Source organism: Sitophilus oryzae, unplaced genomic scaffold (genome assembly GCF_002938485.1).
Source record: "Sitophilus oryzae breed Bouriz unplaced genomic scaffold, Soryzae_2.0 scaffold_1307_pilon_pilon, whole genome shotgun sequence".
Lineage (NCBI taxonomy): Eukaryota > Metazoa > Arthropoda > Insecta > Coleoptera > Curculionidae > Sitophilus > Sitophilus oryzae.
Window position 1 is genome coordinate 2,396,553 of NW_022145957.1, and position 19,443 is coordinate 2,415,995.

The 19,443-nt window shown below is 33.2% G+C and overlaps 2 protein-coding genes across 2 annotated transcripts in view; one reads left to right on the forward strand and one right to left on the reverse strand.

Moving 5' to 3' along the window:
• The first annotated feature begins 160 nt into the window (after positions 1-160).
• LOC115874936 (cytochrome c oxidase subunit 6A, mitochondrial) lies at positions 161-1,479 on the forward strand. Its single transcript, XM_030890241.1, has 2 exons — positions 161-375; positions 1,162-1,479. Exons 1-2 carry the CDS (start codon positions 273-275, stop codon positions 1,389-1,391), a joined length of 333 nt encoding a protein of 110 aa, XP_030746101.1. The 5' UTR covers positions 161-272; the 3' UTR covers positions 1,392-1,479.
• LOC115874889 (DIS3-like exonuclease 2) overlaps positions 1,379-19,443 on the reverse strand; it is an 89,173-nt gene continuing 71,108 nt past the window's right edge. The window contains exons 13-14 of the mRNA XM_030890189.1: positions 18,288-18,438; positions 1,379-3,914 (exon numbers count right to left, since the gene is read on the reverse strand). Coding sequence (XP_030746049.1) covers positions 3,681-3,914; positions 18,288-18,438 — 385 coding nt within the window. The 3' untranslated portion in view covers positions 1,379-3,680. The remainder of the gene's footprint in view (positions 3,915-18,287; positions 18,439-19,443) is intronic.

Sequence of the window (19,443 nt, forward strand, 5' to 3'; positions counted from 1 at the left end):
TGCACACATAGTGCACATACAACTTTTTTCAATTTAAAATAATTTTTTTTAAAGTATGAAAAATCGGAGAGTATGAATAGTTACCCACCCGTGAGCGTTAAGCATGTATATCGATAAGTTATTAAATCGATATTTATGCACATAGCTATTACATTGACGTTGATGACTTACTATATTTTGACATTTGACGTAAAACCACGTAAAGGAGTTTCGTGAAGCAGGAATAGAAAAGAAAAAAGCTTTTAAAAAGATTGTATAATATTTTAAGCGACATGGCAGCGATACTACAACACGCCGCAAAAAGATTCATTCAAACATCAGCTCAAAGAAGCGCCCAGGTAGAAGGCCCTTCAGCTGTCTCTGGAATTCATGAAGGTAAGCTTTTATTTATGTAAGATTTGTGTTACGTAAGATGTGGATAATCAGTTTCATCAGGGTAAAACAAATGATTGTGGACAAAAAGTACAGAGCGCTACAGACTTTCATTTATACCTAGACATTTCAATCACTCCATGCATATATTTTTATGGTAAATTCCTTAGATCTGATTTTGAAAATATTTATAGTAAATGTGAAAAATTTGAAGATTATATTAAAAGAAGGGGAAAATACAGTCTTGGTGATCCTACACCCGCGGTCTGGATTTTAATGTAAAGTCCATAATAAAGATAATTATAGAGATATTGTAATGGAAAAATGACAGTCGTATTTTGTCTCACAAACATGAGACAAAATAGGTATAGTTTGATAAATTTCTTTCACACATCTTCCACAACCAATAACCAAAACTGTCCAAGAAGCCTTTTGATTAATTACAGCTTGTTTACAGCTTTTATTACAGCTTTTGTTACAGCTAGTTGGACCATTAGTCATTTTACAATAATTATAATACTTAGGCACCTGACAACTAAATTCTTTTCATGTGCCCTCTTAATGTTTGATTCATTCTCCACCCACTCAGCTTTAACCAAACCAAAAATTCTATAAAAAATGCAATATAGAATCATCTGTAAACACCGTTAAATGGTCCCAAAAAATTAAGAGCATAACTTACAACCTAAAATTAGGGGACACACTAATTTTTAGAAAGATACATTATTTGCAGTTTTCCAATAAATGCTATATTTTTAGACAGGTTATTGATACTATTATTTATTTCAGGTGGTTACAAAATCTGGAAGAATCTTTCAATTTTTGTAGCAGCACCTGCCATCATCCTGTGTGCAGTAAATTGCTATCTTCAACATCAAAGTCACCACGCTGAAAGGCCAGAATTTATAAAATATGACTATTTAGCCGTTCGTACTAAAAAATTCCCATGGGGTGATGGCAACCATAGCCTTTTCCACAACCCAAAAACCAATGCTCTCCCTTCAGGTTATGAGGAATAAAACAGTAATTGCAGTCACTAGTTTATTTCATTGTAATTTCAATTTTAATCCCAAATATTTGTAATATAATAGGCTAGGAAAATAAAAATGCATTTTATTTATAAAATTTATTCATTATCAAAATATAAATTTCCAAGTCAACATTGTTTCAATGAACACAATTATAATTGCGTGTGAGTATTTATTTTGGGATACTTTATGATTAAACAATAATAAAATTAAACAATTTGGTAAATACCAAGTTAAAAAAATAAACCAATTGTAAGATATTTTAGAGACTTAATTTTAAATATTTTGTATATATTACCGGAAAATATAAAAAGTTCTAGTAAACTACTCAATTTAAACCTTTTTAAACAAAGTATCCAAAAATATTTTTCATAATACACTCAGATTCAAAAAACGCAACGGAAAACATTTTCTCAAGTGATATATTTTTTTTATTTTTAGCCCAACTTTCATTTTTTTGGTAAACTGTATATAAATATATGTATTAATTTTAATTAACTTAGCCTCAGTTTTGAGTAAACTTTAGTATTGGACTTTATTATCGAATAGTTTCTTACCATAACTTTAAAACACCCTGTGCAATAATTTCGTGAGCAATTTTTCCTAAAACGTTATTCTTCTGTCAGAATCATGTCTCCTAAGCGTTTTGTTTTTTTATCTCATGTCAGCACATGCCTTGGTTAATTTTTAAGAGCGAAATGAACTTGACACCAACAATTTGCTCGCAATTTTTTCAGTTATTAATTTTTGATGTTATTTTTCAATATGACGAGTTGGCTTTCGTGATTATTGTCGTAACAACGTCATATTACGCTGCATTAGATACTCTACTAAATTAAGAAAAACGTTAAAGAGTAATAATAAAAATAAAGTTTTAATAAACATTAATAGCGATAACGGAACTAACGATATTAAATAAAACATCTGTACTACTCAAGTATACAAAAATATAAAAAAAACTCGTAAAAAATACCCTTGGTATTGCTTCCCTTGGCTGTCTTAGCTGTCTGTATACGTGCGTTCATACCAGAGAAGTTCATACTGTCATTGAGGCTGCATATGTCATATTGCGTTATATTTTCCCATTCTTAAGGACCAAGCGAAATTCATTTAATGAAGCTGGTACCGCTTCGCGACCTCTAACCATTCTGCCAAGCATTTCCAAAACGTCGAACATGATGGGCAGTTCATAGTAGTATATAGTTCACAATAATCACCAAAGCCGTCTTGTCATATTGAAAAATAACTTCAAAATTAAATGATGATTGAAAAAGTTGCAAATTGTTGGTGGCAAGTGCATTATGCTCTTAAAAATTAACCAAGGCATGTATTGACATGATCCAAAAAAAAAATGCTCAGGAGACACGGTTCTGACAGAAAAATAATGTTTTAGTAAAATTTGTTCACGAAATTATTGCACAGGATGTTTTAAATTTATGGTAAAAAACAACCATTCAATAAACCCTGCATGATAAAGCCCAATACTTGTTTATGAAATGCAAGTTTATAAAAATTGAAGTTAAGAACAAAAGCTGATATATTTATACTCCGCTGGCAAGCGAAACCTTGGGTCGGCGTTTACATGTACCTATACGAGTGAATCGCTATGGCAATCTAGTAAGTCGGAGAGAGCAAATATACGAAGTATTTATTACATAATCACTTAATTTGACGCTAGATTCCATGCGCTTGAAAAAATACTTGCCTTCTGTTTTAATTCAGTACATCTTATTTTACTAAGCGTGTTGACCGTACTCTTCGTACACACGAAAATCGGCACCGAAAATCAGAAATGCCGACCCTTAGTATCAGTAGTGAAGCTATGGGGGGTGATGCTCTCCCCCAATGTATAATTGAGTTGGGAAATTAGTCATGACAACGCGACCTCTAAATCCCAAATTAAAAATATTAAGGATGGTACGATTTTATTTTAACTTTAGAGTTGTCATAACAATAATTATTTATGCATGTTATAATGTTCAATAATGTTAAATTTAAGTTTTAAATTAATAAAACAATTTTTTTTGAACTAGGGTTTTTATTCCTATCACGATACATTATTACATGTATTATGGCCTCTAAAAAAAAGTAGGAAGTTGGGAAAATTGCTTGTCCTCAATGAAAATAAAAAAATATAACACTTTAAAATTGACGAAAAAATTTTCAATTGCATTTTTTTTGCATCTGAGTGTATAAAAACTCGTGTACTCAACAGTATGTCCCAGTATGTTACACGTAAAACAAACAAAAAAAGAAAAGATTTTGTATACAAATACAAGATCAATTTGTCTTAATAGTTGGTCTTAATAGGTAACCCTCCAACTTATATGAATTAGGAACTCTTTTTAGTTTAACTTTTACAATTGAAAACATTTCAATGATGAACATTTCTTCTAAACCGTCACTTGTTTGGGGGTATTTTAATACTAACCTAAATGCTTTCTTTCCCTTCTGAGTATTTATGTCGGCCGCACGAATTTCTTCCAAGTTCCAAACAGGGTTATTCTGGCATTTCTAAAATTAATTTTTATTATACAGGGTGAGTTATAAGTGCAAATATTTTTAGGGGTGGTGTATTTCGACCCAGGGCCGTCATTAGAGGCGGTGCGAAGGTGCGGCCGCACCAGGCCTCCCTTTTTGGGAGGCGCGAGGCGGCCGGAAGAGGTAACTTTCTTAATTTATTTATTTATTAATTTTCGAAAGTATGGATGCCATGGTAGCCCACATTCTAAAAATATTTTTCGTAACAGGGTTCAAGTATATTTTTATAACAAAGTTATACCGAAAATGACCGAAAAAAAACGGCGTCCAGTTGGCTTGGAAATGAGATCGATGACATTTCCCATATAATTTTACATATAAAATGACAACGATCTTCATATCATAGCCATTGCTGACGCCGTTTTTATTCGATCATACGGTACTATAACCGACAAAAATAACTAGTTATTTTTTGAAAATACAATTCTGTACATTTTTTTGTTCATTGAATTTGTAAGAATATACCAATAACACAAAATCATAATCTATACTATATACATATAATAATAATAAATATATACTTATGGGGTTTTTGAAAATCTAACAATTTTTAGATTAAATTTAAAGCCGTTCCAAAAATACAAAAGCTAATTTTTGATGAATTTTAACTGGAAGTAGGTAGTTTTTGATAGTTTTTTTTCTTTTATACCTTAAGCCTTAACATAATAAAATAGTCTAAATTGCTTGGTATATCGGATGTTTGTCAAAAGTCGCTCACCTCTAACTTTTTTTAAAAAAAGTATATGACATAAATTAGTATTGACTGGCGTATTTAGTTGTTTTCGGTCACTTCGGTTTCACCGGAAATGACTACTACCACAAACTAAGTTAAACAGATGCGACACCTTATGGGAAATTTTTTGTTCAAAAAGACCTATGTTCGGAAGTGCGACGACAGGGCGGCGATACCGTCGATGAAGGCAAAATATTCGGCCAAACAAACAGCCGTGGTGACTTCAAATCGTTCCCGCACTCCCCCCTAAGCTTCCATTTCTTTCGTTCTTTCTCGCATTTAACCTTGCCTTTGATACACCGCGCCGTCTCGTCTTGCCGTCGCAGCCGCCGCACGATTATAAAGTCAAAGCGAGATTGCCAGCTTGAACTTTTTTTATGTGAGAATTAAATGTTATATGTACTTGTATTAGCGCTTTCTCCTGGATAATAATAAATAACTATTACATGATGTTAGGAAATATCAGCTAATATTTATTTGTAAAGTATGAGAAATTTACAAATTTTAACAATCGGTTAAGATCAATACATATGTATAAAGAAAATGACGATTTCTTTAAAATTAAAAATTATATAAAATATCAGAAATATACAATTCTTAAAGAATAGGATCTTTGTTGTCAGCTTGCCGTTTGTATTTAGCTGTACTTCCAGCTGTTAATTTCAAATATTAATCTAAAGTCTATCTACTATTAGCCAGCTTAAATTATCTTTAATTATTTTTATATCCTGCTTGTTAATAGTTTTATGCACTACTATAATTTTATTTGATATTTTAAATTGATTTAAAATTTAGCAGCTGATCTTTTATATAGCAAATAGGTACTTTTATGATACAGACACGGCATATTGTTTGCATGTGCCGTGATACCGATATAGTTTATACAAATTGGTAAGTAGAATTGGCAACAGTGTCCTAGAAAAAGGATATGGGAATCTAAGATGGGAATATTGAAGGTTTTCAGAGGATTTTTAAGTCAGTTTCTTCAGTTGTTTCACATGGATATTACATACATCATTATTATTAGCTGTTTCCGATTTTAATTTTCTGTTGGGTTTTGTTGGTTTACATTTAGTTAGTTCACGGTGTTCTTAGTATTGTTTTAGTTAATTCAGCTATTCAGTTTAAGTTTCTTGTTTTGATTTTATTTAAAATGCTTTTAAAAAAGTGTGCTTTCAATGGATGAGAAAACATTTCACTATAAACTGAAGAAGATACATTTTTTAGATTTTCTAGGACTAAATTATATCAAAAACTGTGGGTGTTTTTTCCGAAAATACCTAGATTTTCTAATACGAAAAAAGTGAATTTAAATACACATACAGTTCGATCAAATAATCGACTTATTAACTACATATACTTTGTAAAAATATTATACTTCTATGCCAGGTAGTAATAAATTTTCATGCCAACTTTCACCCCTATCATCCCCGAGATGATGAATTTTCAAAAATCGTTTCTTCTACTCTATACTATTGCTTCCCAATTATACTTAAGCATATTTGGCCAAATTTTAATTCATAAATATTATGTACTTTTAAACCACATAGTAGTAACGAATTTTATAAAATTTTGCCCTTAATTTTACCCCTTTAGGAAATGAGTTTCTAGAAAACGCTTCGTAAGTATGCCACACCGAAATATCATACTTCTATACCAAATATTAACGAATATTTACAATCATTTTTTCCCTTATTTTAAGGGACGGATTTTTTTATTGAATCCCTAGAGAAACCTTTATTGTGTAATGTTTTGAATGAACAGGTTTTTATTTTATGTTTTGGCTTTATAATTGTTCAGCCCTAATTTTACCCTCCTCGGGGATGAATTTTCATAGTCGCCTCTCATATAGTCATTGCGTTACTTAAAAAACCTTTTGAAATTATTAATAACAAAATCATTGTATATTCTTCGGACGAGATTTTTACAAATTTTTATATAAATTTCCACCACTAATTTCACCTCTTTAGGGGATGAATTTACCTTTGTCAAAATATTAAACTCCCACAACCAATTTTTACGGAATGTTTGTACCGACTTTTTCCCTTTTTGGGAGATGAAATTTAGGGATAATTATAATAATTATAGTTCGTTCCAATGGAGCTGAGAGCACAGAGCGCCTATAATAAACGGAAAACGGAGGTCGGGCGTGTCAACAAATTTTTATCTCTTATATTGCAAATGTATTTATATTGCAAATGTATTTAGACTAAGAAGAAAGAAATTGTGACCCAGACCACCCTGTAATCGGAAGTATATGTATAGGAAGTGACTCCGCTGCCGGCGCCGGCTTCCACAATTCAGGAGCATAGATGCCGGCTCCGAAAATAAAAATGTTAACGTCAGAGACTAACCAACGCTAAACAAATGTAAACTAATAAAAACCAAACCAACCCCACCAAATAGCTAACCTATCCAATGCAATCAACACCAAATAACCAACTTAACCAACGCAACTAACTCCACCAAATAATCAATCTAACCTCACCAAAAAGAGTGAAACCAACGCAATCCGTATTTTGATTGCTATTAAATATTTACAGCTTTTTTTAAAAATAAAAACAGCAGTAAAAAAATAAAAGAATTCTAGTTTGGCGTGAGATTTGAACCACGGACCTCTCGTTCCCGAAGTGATGGCCTCAGTCTCAGTAACGGAGCCACAGCTGCTCTTGCAAAATTGGCTATAGCTAGGCGTTACTTTCGGCCGTTCTTTGAGCCGTCAATGGAACCGAAGCCGGCAACCATTAAGGGAACCGGCGCCGGCAGCGGAGTCACTTTCTAATAATTATATAGTTAGAAATTATATAATATAAAATAAGAAATACATAAAAATACCTAATAGTAAAAAACCTTTTTTAAAATGTATTAATATCTTTTAGTTATTATTAATTACTAGCGTGTACCCGCGACTTCGTTTGCGTCGAATTAATCATTTGTAATGGTGATGATAAAGCAAAGCAAGAATTTCCATTAACATACAAACTGGATAAAATGTTCTCACATTTATGTCCTGAGCCTCAGAAAAAAACAATATGGCGATATTATTATATAACTTGGTAATATTTGACAGGTAGTTTCATCTCGTTGGAATTTGACTTTCGAAAAATCTGTTTGCCAAAAATAATTTTTTTACGTCAAGCAGTTTACGCAGAATCGTAGTTAATCAATTACCCAACTTTTTGGAACACCCTGTATGATTTTTTAAAAAAAAATCAATATATGTAAAAAACAAAATAAATTATGCGTGTCCAAGCGTTTTCTCGAAAGACTAACCGTTTTTTAAATATCAAATATTGTAATATTTCAGGGGCATTTTCACCCTCTTGGAATCGAGAAACCCCTCCTTATCGAATCTCTGTACCCCACAGTAAATCCGTTTACCAAAAATCAGCTTTAAACGTCAAGCAGTTTAAGCAGAATCGTGATTACTCAATGGTCATATCTTATGAAACACCCTGTATAAATTTTTAAAAAATCTTAAAATATGTAAAATAACAAAACAAAATATACGTTTTTAAGAGTTTTTCCGAAAAACTCATCGGTTTTTAAATAAAAAATATTCTAATATTTGAGGGGTGGTTTCACCCCTTAGAATTCGGGTTTCGAAAAATCCCTTCTTATCGAACCTCTACACCCTAAAGTCAATCCGTTTTCCAAAAATCAGCTTTTTACGTCAAGCGCTTTAAGCAGGATCGTGATTAATCAATGACCAGGTTTTTCGAATCACTCTGTATACATTTTTAAAAAATCTTAAATTATGTAAAAAAAACAAAATAAAATATACGTGTTTAAGCGTTTTTTCGGAAACTTGACCGTTTTTAAATAAAAATATTGTAATATTTGAGGGATGGTTTCACCCCCTTGGAACTGGAATTTCGAAAAATGTCTTCTTATCGAACCTCTACGCCCTAGAATCAACCTGTATGCCAAAATTGAGCTTCTTACGTTGAGTGGTTAAGAATTTTATATATATTAGTAGGTATAGATTGTGAATGTATCAAAAATTGAAAAAAAAACTAACGAAATTAAAATCATCTCTATTTGATTCCGAACTACAAAATTCCCTCTCTATTTTCTACACAAAGGAGGCGTGGCTTCTTAGTAAACGAATGGAGGTTACTTTGCTGGTCCGCTGTAAAATTCGCCTATATGACAAATCTAACGGAAAAATTTGCCTGGCGCATTCGCCAAAATGTAATTTTCACATTTGCATTGTTTGTCGCATCTGTTTAGGTTAGTCTGTGCTACTACTTTTGAATTTTAATTGACACCCTCGGTATTTTTTACATGACATTCTCGCTTAAAAAATAATCTTATTTTAAATTTCAATCTAGAATGCTATGGCTGTGTTAAAAACACTAATTTTTAATCAAGGAGCTTTGGAAAAATAGATTTGATCGTCTAATATTTTTCGTGTATTGTCATGGCCAGTTAAAAATGTCCAAATCGTATTTTTAATCATATCTCATTTTTTTCAAACGAACCGAGGGTGACTCGTTAGCATATTTGAAAAAAGATTTTTTTTTTAAATTTCATACCACTCACTTGGTATTTCGAATCAAATTGTCAAAACCGCTATTTTACAATTTCAAATAAACTATATGTGAAAATGTCAAAAGTTGACATATGATACGTCATTCTATTCAGAATGCCATTTTCTATTGAATAAAGTATAAAATACCGAGGGTGGCGTTTAAAAATCAAAAGTTGTAAGTAGTCATTTCCGGTGAAACAGGAAGTGATCGAAAGCAATCGAATACGTCAATCAATCCTGGAATCCTATGATTTATATCATATACCAAATCTAGTTTTTTTATCTGAAAAATTAAAAAAAGTTGTGGAGTGAGCCACTTTTGACAAACACCCGTTATAGAATCAAGGGTCAAAAATTAGCTAGGTAATAGAATCGAAACTAGATATAATGTTGTTTTCCCTGCTTTCGACACAACTGCTATTCGAAATGAAACACCCTGTAATTTATAAAAAATAGAGAATTTGTCATTATAATTGGACTTGTGTCGAGAAAAAAATTTGCGAAAATATAGGTATTATACTTTGTAAGTATACTAATCCCGTATAATCGAAAAAAAAACAGAAATGATCGATAACATTCCTCATATATAATTTTACTTATAAAATTTAATTGATTGTCATTTCTAAGGATCATATTTATGGTTTATCCTTTCTATTTTCTATTTTTTAATAAAGAATTTTTTTAACTTCATTAATTTTTTATTGCATACAGATATAAAGGCGGCAATTTAAAAATTTGCATCGGGCGACCAAAAGTCTAGCGACGGCCGGGTTTTGACCCCAGAAACACGAATATGAGGTTTTTTTCACGATTTTTTTTTAAATTTGGATTTTTTTGAAAAATTTGTTTGATTTTTAGTTGAAAAACAATATAGTCATAAAAATTGAAAATTTGTTTTTTTTTAGTTTTTAGTTAAAACACAATAGTATCTTGATAATATGGCAACATAGATTGTCGATTAAATTTACAAGAAAGAAAATCCAGAAAAGATCCAGTAGTTCTCAAAATATAAGCGAAAAATCAATTTGTTTTGACATTTTCAAAGTAAAATATCGCGGTTATTTTGGACTTATTTGAAAAACGGTAAAGAGAAAATATGTTTCTTTTATCGAGATCTACCAGTCCTGAAAATATTTGGACTTATGTAAGACTCACCCTGTATAGCATTTTACTTTTTTTTAATGGTTTAAGTAAATTTTGACTTTAGTGTTTGACATTAGTTAACAACAAAACTAATAGAGCCTTAATTATAAATTTTTTGACTTATGATCGTTCTTACAGATTTTGCTTTTCCTGTATCAAATCAACTGCTTGAAATTTAATCTGTATGGGGTGCATGCAATATACCACAGTCAAAATAGACATTTCAATTAACAATAATTCGCATAGAGCTGAAAATTGGTACAGGTCTTAAATACACTATTATAAATTATATCTGAAAAATCCCCACCCCTCCCACGTCTGCTAAAAAAATTATTCAAGGTCAAAAGTCAAAAATATGTTTTTTTTGCTTTTTTTTCTCCTAAACGGTAAGCGCTATCGCAAAAGTACCTTGAACAAATGTTGTAGACCATTAAATTTTCTACAATAAAGGTTTTTATACTTTTTTCTTACGAACCACCATTCCTGAGATATGGCGATTTCCAAAGTTGAAAAACTCGTATTTTTCATAATATGCACTAGTGATGGGTTGTTATTTAACTATCTGTTATTTTATAACAATTATTTAGAAAAAACATAACGCAACCGTTACTACTTCTAAAAAATAACAGATATAAAATAACGACACGTAGAGATCGGTCGCTCGTGAAACGAAAAACGAAGTCGGCGCTCTGCATCACCACGAAATTCTATGCTGCTCGAAGCAATTCCAAAAAACAACTACTATGGCTGGAAAACATGTTATTTCGTCAACCATCGATACAGGCGGCGAGACAACGGACAACGGAGTGGAGAAAGCGCTACGGCCAAATACGTTTAAATAATTTTTTTTAAACGTATTTGGCTACGGCGAACGTAGCTGCTTCGGTCGATACCGTCGATGGTCGTATTTACAACAGCTTAAAAATAATAGGATATAAAAGAAGCAGGTTTTCTGAAACAGTTGCGGGCATAACGCCTGGCGGTGGAGATAACAGGAGTGGGAAAGAAACGCTTCTGCATCGGTCGATTGTCGATGGAGGCTCGCAACGGGTTGGAGAAGCAGTCATTTTAGATATGTTGTTTTTCAACCTGTTACGAGCATAACAGGGCGGCGGTCGAGATAATCGGTGTGGGAAAGGAACGCTGCTGCATCGGTCGATTGTCGATGGAGGTTCGAAACAGGTTGGGGACGCATCAGTTGTTTTAGATACATTCTGTTTCAACCTGTTACGAGCATAACGAACGGAGGTCGAGATATTATGGCGCTGTATGTTTCAGTACTTACTTATTAAGTTTCAATATTTAGGTATTTATTTATTCTGAAAATTGAAAAATTTTCAGAATAATATTTTAAGATTTTTTAAAAATGTATATAGGGTGTTTTGAAAAATCTGGTCATTGATTAATCACGATCCTGCTTAAAGCCCTTGACGTAAAAAGCTGATTTTTGGAAAACGGATTGACTTTAGTGTGTAGAGGTTCGATAAGAAGGGATTTTTCGAAACTCGAATTCTAAGGGGGTGACACTACTCTGAAATATTAGAATATTTTTTATTTAAAAACCGGTGAGTTTTTCGGAAAAACTCTTAAAACACGTATATTTTATTATGTTGTTTTACATATTTTAAGATTTTTTAAAAATATATACAGGGTGTTTCATAAAATATGTGTACTAATATATGTTTGTTTAATAAATGTGTAACTAATATATGTGTGTTTAATAAAATATGTATACCATTGAGTAATCACTATTCTGCTTAAACTGCTTGACGTTTAAAGCTGATTTTTGGTAAACGGATTGACTGTAAGGTTGAGGTTCGATAAGGAGGGGTTTCTCGAATCTCAAATTCCAACAGGGTGAAAACGCCCCTCAAATATTACAATATTTGTTATTTAAAAAACGATTAGTCTTTCGGAAAAACGCCTGGACACGCATAAATTTATTTTGTTTTTTTACATATTTAGAAATTTTTAAAAAAATCATACAGGGTGTTCCAAAAAGTTGAGTAATTGATTAACCACGATTCTGCTTAAACTGCTCGACGTTAGAAAGCTTATTTTTGGCAAATGTGAGAAAATTTTATCCAGTTTGTATGTTAATGGAAATTCTTGTTTTGCTTTATCATCACCATTAGAAATTATTAATTCGACGCGAACGAAGTCGGGTACACGCTAGTTTAAGTGTAAAATTAATTCGAACTTTAGTGTGTAGTTGGTTTACTTATGAAGAATATACTACACATTTTCTTATATTGCTATTTTTTGACCGCAAATGGTAAAATCATAACAAAGAGCTTCTCGCCCGTCGAGTGGGATGCACCCTGTACACTGCTACGCAATTCAGGATCTACGCGGATCGAGGGGCAGGGCGTAGGTAGATCGCAATGTGTAGGTATAGACGAGTGGCGGAATTTTGGCTTTTTTATATCGCAATTTGTAAACAGCGCTTATTTGTAAACAACCACCGTTTTTAGAGAGGTATTTTAGATAACAATCGATATTTAGAAATGTTTTGACACCCTGGAAATACTTCCACCGAGCACGTAATTGTTGCAACTTGCAACTGCGTTAATACGCCTGGCGGTGACCGTCTCATACTCTTTCAGGTATTTAGCAGTAAAATAAAGAAACCTGTTATTTTTAAGTTGTTATTTTAAGCTGTTTTTTTATAAATAACTATAACAGTTTCAACTGTTATCTAAAAATAACAGTTTTGCCCATCACTACTTTGTAGATTAAAAACTGGATTTTCCTTGAATCCCAGTGCCTATTTTATTAGCCGCGCATACACGTAAAGGATTTTTGGAATGTTTGTGCCGTCGCAATCTATACCTTTTATTAATATCTGTTAAGTTAGTGGACTACCACGGAGAAATTCGGACATGTGGCAGTCCGGATCTTTGCGAGTTATAACCTGCTGTGCTCACAAAGGTAAAGAGTAATTCTTTGGTGATTCTGCCTGCATAGGCATGTCAACTATAACTTATGATTATTAAAATTGAAAATCAAATACAGTGTGTACCAGAGAATTTACAACTGAATTTATTGACTTAAACAAAGAAAGAATGTGTTTATGGAAAGATAAAGATAAAAGTTACCTAAATAAACCTACCTCTAGACCCAATAAGCGACACAAGCTACCGTTTCGTCTACCCGGCCTGGGTCAAGCAGGCCAGCTAGACGTTCTTCTGAGTGTAGGTCTGAGCGGAGCAGAAGCACGGTGATACCTTCGACTGCTCCACAAAGCACTTGACTTCACTAGAGAGGGACGTATCACCAGCTTTGCCGCTATTGCTGGACAAGTGAAAATGGCGGTGCTACCAAAGGATTGCCCAGAGGCTGCACTGACCACCGACCAGCAAACGGCTCTAGAAGAGGCGATACTGGACGAAGTAGTGGCGACCGGATTGCAACACAACGATGTGGGTCAGCTGCGTTTTGCGGGGATACACTTTCGGGTGGGCATGATCCTCAATATCCTCATAGATTGTGTATCTCAAGAATCAGCGGATTGGTTGGTGGAAATCGTACCTAAGCTTAAAAATTGACAAGGGTCGGAAATGTTTGCGGTGAAGGGAGAAAACATCCCAAGAAGGAGTTCATCCCGAGGTTGCAGTGAAAGGAGAAAAGCTCCTCTGCGGAGGAGCAAGGAGGAGCAAGGGGAAAGACACCTGCTGAGCCTTTATCCAGGCTCAGAACTCCAATGTAACGACATCGAGTTGGCAAGTCATAACTCGAGGAGGTCATAGTCAGGTCCTCACAATAGAAATTGGCCTCAATCCAAGGAGGTAATAAAGAAAGGGGGATATATCCTCTATTATAGATTCGGGAGAACACCAGTATCGGGTCTAAAGAGAGACCAAGTTAAAGAGGTAAAGAAAATGGAGACAGATCCTCTAGCCTCCATCTCACGGGTACCTCAGCTGGAGGCAAGCTCCTCGACTGTGGAGGGCACGGAGGGCCAAACTCCAACCGTGGAAAGGTTTATACCCTCGGAAGAAGAATATCTGAATACCGTAAAATGTATAGACTGTATGATGAGTTATAACTCAAGGAACGGGGGCGCACTTGATCTTTAAGGTCGCAGTGATTACCCCCCCCCCCACTCATTCTACATTCTACGTTAATAAAAACTTAAAAAGAGAAATCTATGAGGACTTGGTTAATTTTTGTGTTTCAGATATTGCAGGTATTTATAAAATACCTACAATTATTTGTTATCTTTTTATTGTACGGGACTGAATGCTCAAAAATCCCTTGCGTCTATCAGCAGACGGTTGTATATATTCCGACTTTTTTGTGATCATTATTATAGCCGAAAAATCTATTGGTCTAACTTTACTTGTGATCTTTGACTGTGCTATTGTCTAAAAAAATCTTAAATTCTGAGGATGTTTTTTGTTCTATAATAACAAAATATATATTTTTAATTGAATATTATATACAGGGTCTCCCAATATTCCGTGGACATAGAACTACTACGCATTTTTGAAATCAAAATAAGTTCATTGGGCACAATTTACCTCTAGATAAAAGTGCTTCGTTTGTCCGTAGATTTTAAGAGATTTTCATAGAAGAAAATAAACACATTTTTTTAAGATATTTTAAGAACCGATATTCCGATTTGAATGAGATTTGAGGTGCATAATATGTTTTGCTAAGGGCTTTAACATTTAACATTCACAAAACACAAGAAGTAGTACGGGAAGGGTAAAAATTACCCCCACCCTTACATAAATTTTAGTAGAAAATATTTTCCAACTCCACCAACGACTCAACGACAAATTCTTTTTCGCAATGGTCCTCCTAGTATTTACTACATTTATTGTCTCTTATAAAAGAGAAAAAAAATTGGAGAATTTTTTTTCAAGACAGATCTACAAAATATACAGGGAGTTCCAATATTCCATGGACATAATACAGCTACGTATTTCTTGAACCAGAATAAGTTAATTGCGTACAATTTATTACCTTTATACAAAAATACTTCGTTTGTCCGTTAAAAGGCTACGTCTATGTCTACAGAATATTGGGACATCATGTATAAACAATAAAAATTGACAATTGTTATTTGAGAAATACAATATCTGAAAATGTGTTTTAGGATCGAAACATACCAAAAATATTTACCCCTAAAATATTTGCACTTACTTAAAGCTTATACCCTGAATTCAGATGCAAAAAAAAAACTCAGCGGAGAAAAATTTGGTCAAATTTAAAGTGTTATATTTTTGTTATTTTTAGCCCTGTTTTCATGAGTTTAATAAGTTTAATTCGTAAACTAACATTTATATTAACTTTAGTATTTGGCATATTATACAGTATTAATCGAGGGTTGTTTTTTACCCTAACTTTTAAACATCCTGTGCAATAATTTCGTTTGTAAATTTTCCTAAAATATAATTTTATAGTCAGAATCATGACTCCTGAGCATTTTGTTTTTTGATTCATGTCAATACATGCTTTGGTTAAATTTTAAAGATCGAAATGAACTGATCGTGATCAATTTACAACTTTTACAATTATTATTTTAATTTTTTAATATGACGAGATGGTTGGTGACTACTGTCGTAACATCATATTACGCTGCATTGGATATTAAATTATAGACTAACGATACAGTCCTGGTTTTAATAAATATTCAAAACCATACCAGAAATAACGATATTTCAGAGAACTAACGATATTGAAGAAAACATCTGTACTACTCAAGTATACAAACAGAAAAAAAGTGTAAAAAATACCCTAATACTTTGTATTGCCTCCCTTGGCTACTATAACTGCCTATATACATCCGTTCATACTGTCATTGGGGCTGCATATATCATATTGCGTTATGCTTTTCCATTCATCTACCAAGCGAAGTTCACTTAATGAAGCTTACCGCTCCGCGATCTCTAAGCCTCTTGAAAAATAACTTAAAAAAAATAAAAAATTGCAAATTATTGATGGCAAGTTCGTTTCGCTCTTAAAAATTAACCAAGGCATGTATTAACATGATCCAAAAAATATAATGCTCCGGATACGTGGTTCTGACCGTAAAATTATATTTAGAAAAAATTATACACGAAATTATTGCATAGGATGTTTTAAAGTTAGAGTAAAACAAAAACCTCGATTAACCCTGTATTACACTTGCGTGCATAGAAATCGGCCCAAGGCAGAATTTTAAAGTTAACTATATATTTTTTAGAATCTATTTGTCAGATTAAGAAAAAATACATGCTGTTTGAAAGACAATTTCATATTCTTTGGAAACAGTTTAGAGATATTAATTTGTATTTTGGTTTCTTTGAATTAAAATTATTAAATTAATGCATGAAAGAGAGGTATGTTATTATTTATTTATTTATTTATGGACAATTAACTAAACTAAATTTTCAATAATGGGTATGACCCCTTCTTGCTCTAACAACATCTCTCATAAGATTTGGCATAGATTCGATCAAATTTGATATTGTTTCTTGCGGGATGTTAAGCCACTCTTCCTCTACTGCAACAATGAGCTCTGGGATAGAAGTTGGGGCTCTTCGTCTAGTACGAATTCTTCGTTTTAGCTCATCCCATAAATGTTCTATCGGGTTTAAGTCTGGACTGCATGCTGGCCATTCCATAACCCAAAATCCGACTTCTGAAATGTAATCGTGTACGATTCTTGATGTGTGTGCCTTCGCATTGTCATGCATAAAAGTGAATTCGTTTCCAATGTAGTCGACGTAAGGTACCACATGAACTGCTAAAATCTCCTCAATATACCTAGCACCAGTTAAACCTCCTCTCCCGTGCCGACGGTCGCCCCAACGGATGAAAACTGGGTCGGTTCGCGCAGTCATAGAAATTGCATCCCAGATCATGCAGGAACCACCTCCATAAGCAATCCGCCCCTCAATGCAGCATTCTGCGAATCGCTCACCTGGCCTCCGGTACATTTTTTTTCTTTGGTCGCTACCATAGAGGCATATCCTGGTCTCATCTGAGAATAAAACAGGTTCCCATTGTTATAGTGTCCAATTCAGATGTTCCAGTGCCAATGCAGGCGTGCTTGACGATGAGCTGGGGTAAGTTTTGGACCAATTGCGGGTGTTTTGGGGGTCATGTTACTTTCCTTCAATCTTTGTCTTACTGTCCACTGACTAATAGTCACTCCTCGTGTTTCACGGAGCTGTTGTTGCACCTGAATAGCATTAAGATGCCGATTTCTTAACATTGTTGACACAATAAAGCGGTCATCACGATCCGTTCTATATCTCTTTCTACCAGTTCGAGGTCGACTACGAAAGGATCGAGTCTCCTCATATCGTTCACACACTCTTCGAACCGCTCCGCGTGTCATATGTAGTTGCCGAACTACAGCTCTCTGTTTAAGTCCATTTTCGATTAAAGCGATTACTTGGGCAGCTTTTTCCGGTGATGTATGCATTAAATTGAAACACTAATCAAACAATGAAACAGAACTAATCAAAGAATAAAAGAACAATATGAAAATTTCTATTACAAAGGTAGTAATTGCAATATTTGACAAGTTTGTTATTCTTATTGTCACCACAACACAAATACCTTTTATTTGTTTACCCGTTGGTACGCATATAAACGATAAGTACCCTGAATAAATTTATGCTCATATTAAAGCATGTTAAATTGTCTTTGAAACAGCTCATATTTTTTACTTGCCACGATAAATAGATTCTAAAAGACACAGTTTGGTTTGGCACGTAAGTTTATATGCCAAATATATGATAATATGATATAATATGAATAATATAATAAAGTGAGTTTACGAATAAAAGTTGATATAATTATATACAGCTTGCAAAAAAAATCATGAAAATAGGACTAAAAATAACAAAAATATAACACTTTAAATTTGAGCAAACATTTCTCCGTTGTGTTTTTTTTTGCATCTGAGTGTATAATTTAAAGGAACACAGATACTTACATTTTGATGTACCCTCACTGTACTACCAGTTTTTAATACTATCACATCGAAAGATCGATCTTTGACATCAATCACAACACAATTCTGGATATATGGTTGATGTTTGTCCACATAAAAAGCCAAATATAAATCACTGCTTGCTTCTCCAGCTCTAAAACATCATTTGTATATTATGTAAATGGGCTTCCCAACAAAAAGTGGTAAATGGAATAACATAAGACACACAAACAACACATACAAACATGTTTAGCAAAATATATGTCTAGGTTTAAATATTTGAAAAAACCATGACCTCATGGTGTGTATCCATTGACTGCGGCTGCCGTGCGGCTATTGGCTGTGATCTGTGACAAGTATCGAATATCTGAATACGCTCTACTGATGCGTAATGCGCCTGTTACGCATCAGTAGAGATTACGACCGGTAACATTTTATACCCATCTAGTCATGCGAAATCGGTGGTTTTGATTTTAACGTTTAAGATAATGATAAAAATACCGTAATAAAAATTCAAATTCATATTAAAAAAAAAACAAAAAATGGCCTCATACATTTCCAGCTTCTGTGTTAAATTGCGTTATTCAAATGTCATTATTTTTTTACTTAGTGGGTTTCAATCAAAGTAACAAATGAAGAACTACAGAGTATAAGAGTACAGCGAGTATTACTTATTAGAACTTTATAGCAACTGGGAATATTCCTACCGATTTCAACGAGAATGGGGTCTATTTACCATTTTTTTTTTTTTATTTCCAAAACTAGTAAGCTAATGCACTTTAAATCACAATACACCAAAACATTTTACTTTCAACACTGGTTGCACGTTTCGCTAACCAAGTGAGCATTATCAGCAGATGGTTAAAACTAACCTATTAATGAACAACCATTTCAGATACTAATAGAAAACATACTGAGTAATTTTAGTAGTAACAAAAAGACCATTCGTATTCTTGATTTACAAAAAGCATTTGATACTGAGAATCATAGTAGATTACTGGAAAAACTTATACAATATAATAAAAATAAATAAATAAAACAATATAGGTATTAAAAGTAAAACTTGTTCATTACTTAAAAGTTATTTGACAGAAGTCAAGCCTCACTGCAAGACGTGAAAGAATCGCTGGAAGCTAATATACTGAGTTTAAATGTCTCA

Excerpts from the sequence above, each read along its gene's own strand:
- LOC115874936 (XM_030890241.1), top strand. The coding sequence starts at position 273 with ATGGCAGCGATACTACAACACGCCGCAAAAAGATTCATTCAAACATCA. Across the intron at positions 376-1,161 it reads TGTCTCTGGAATTCATGAAG|GTGGTTACAAAATCTGGAAG; the intron begins GTAAGCTTTTAT and ends TATTTATTTCAG.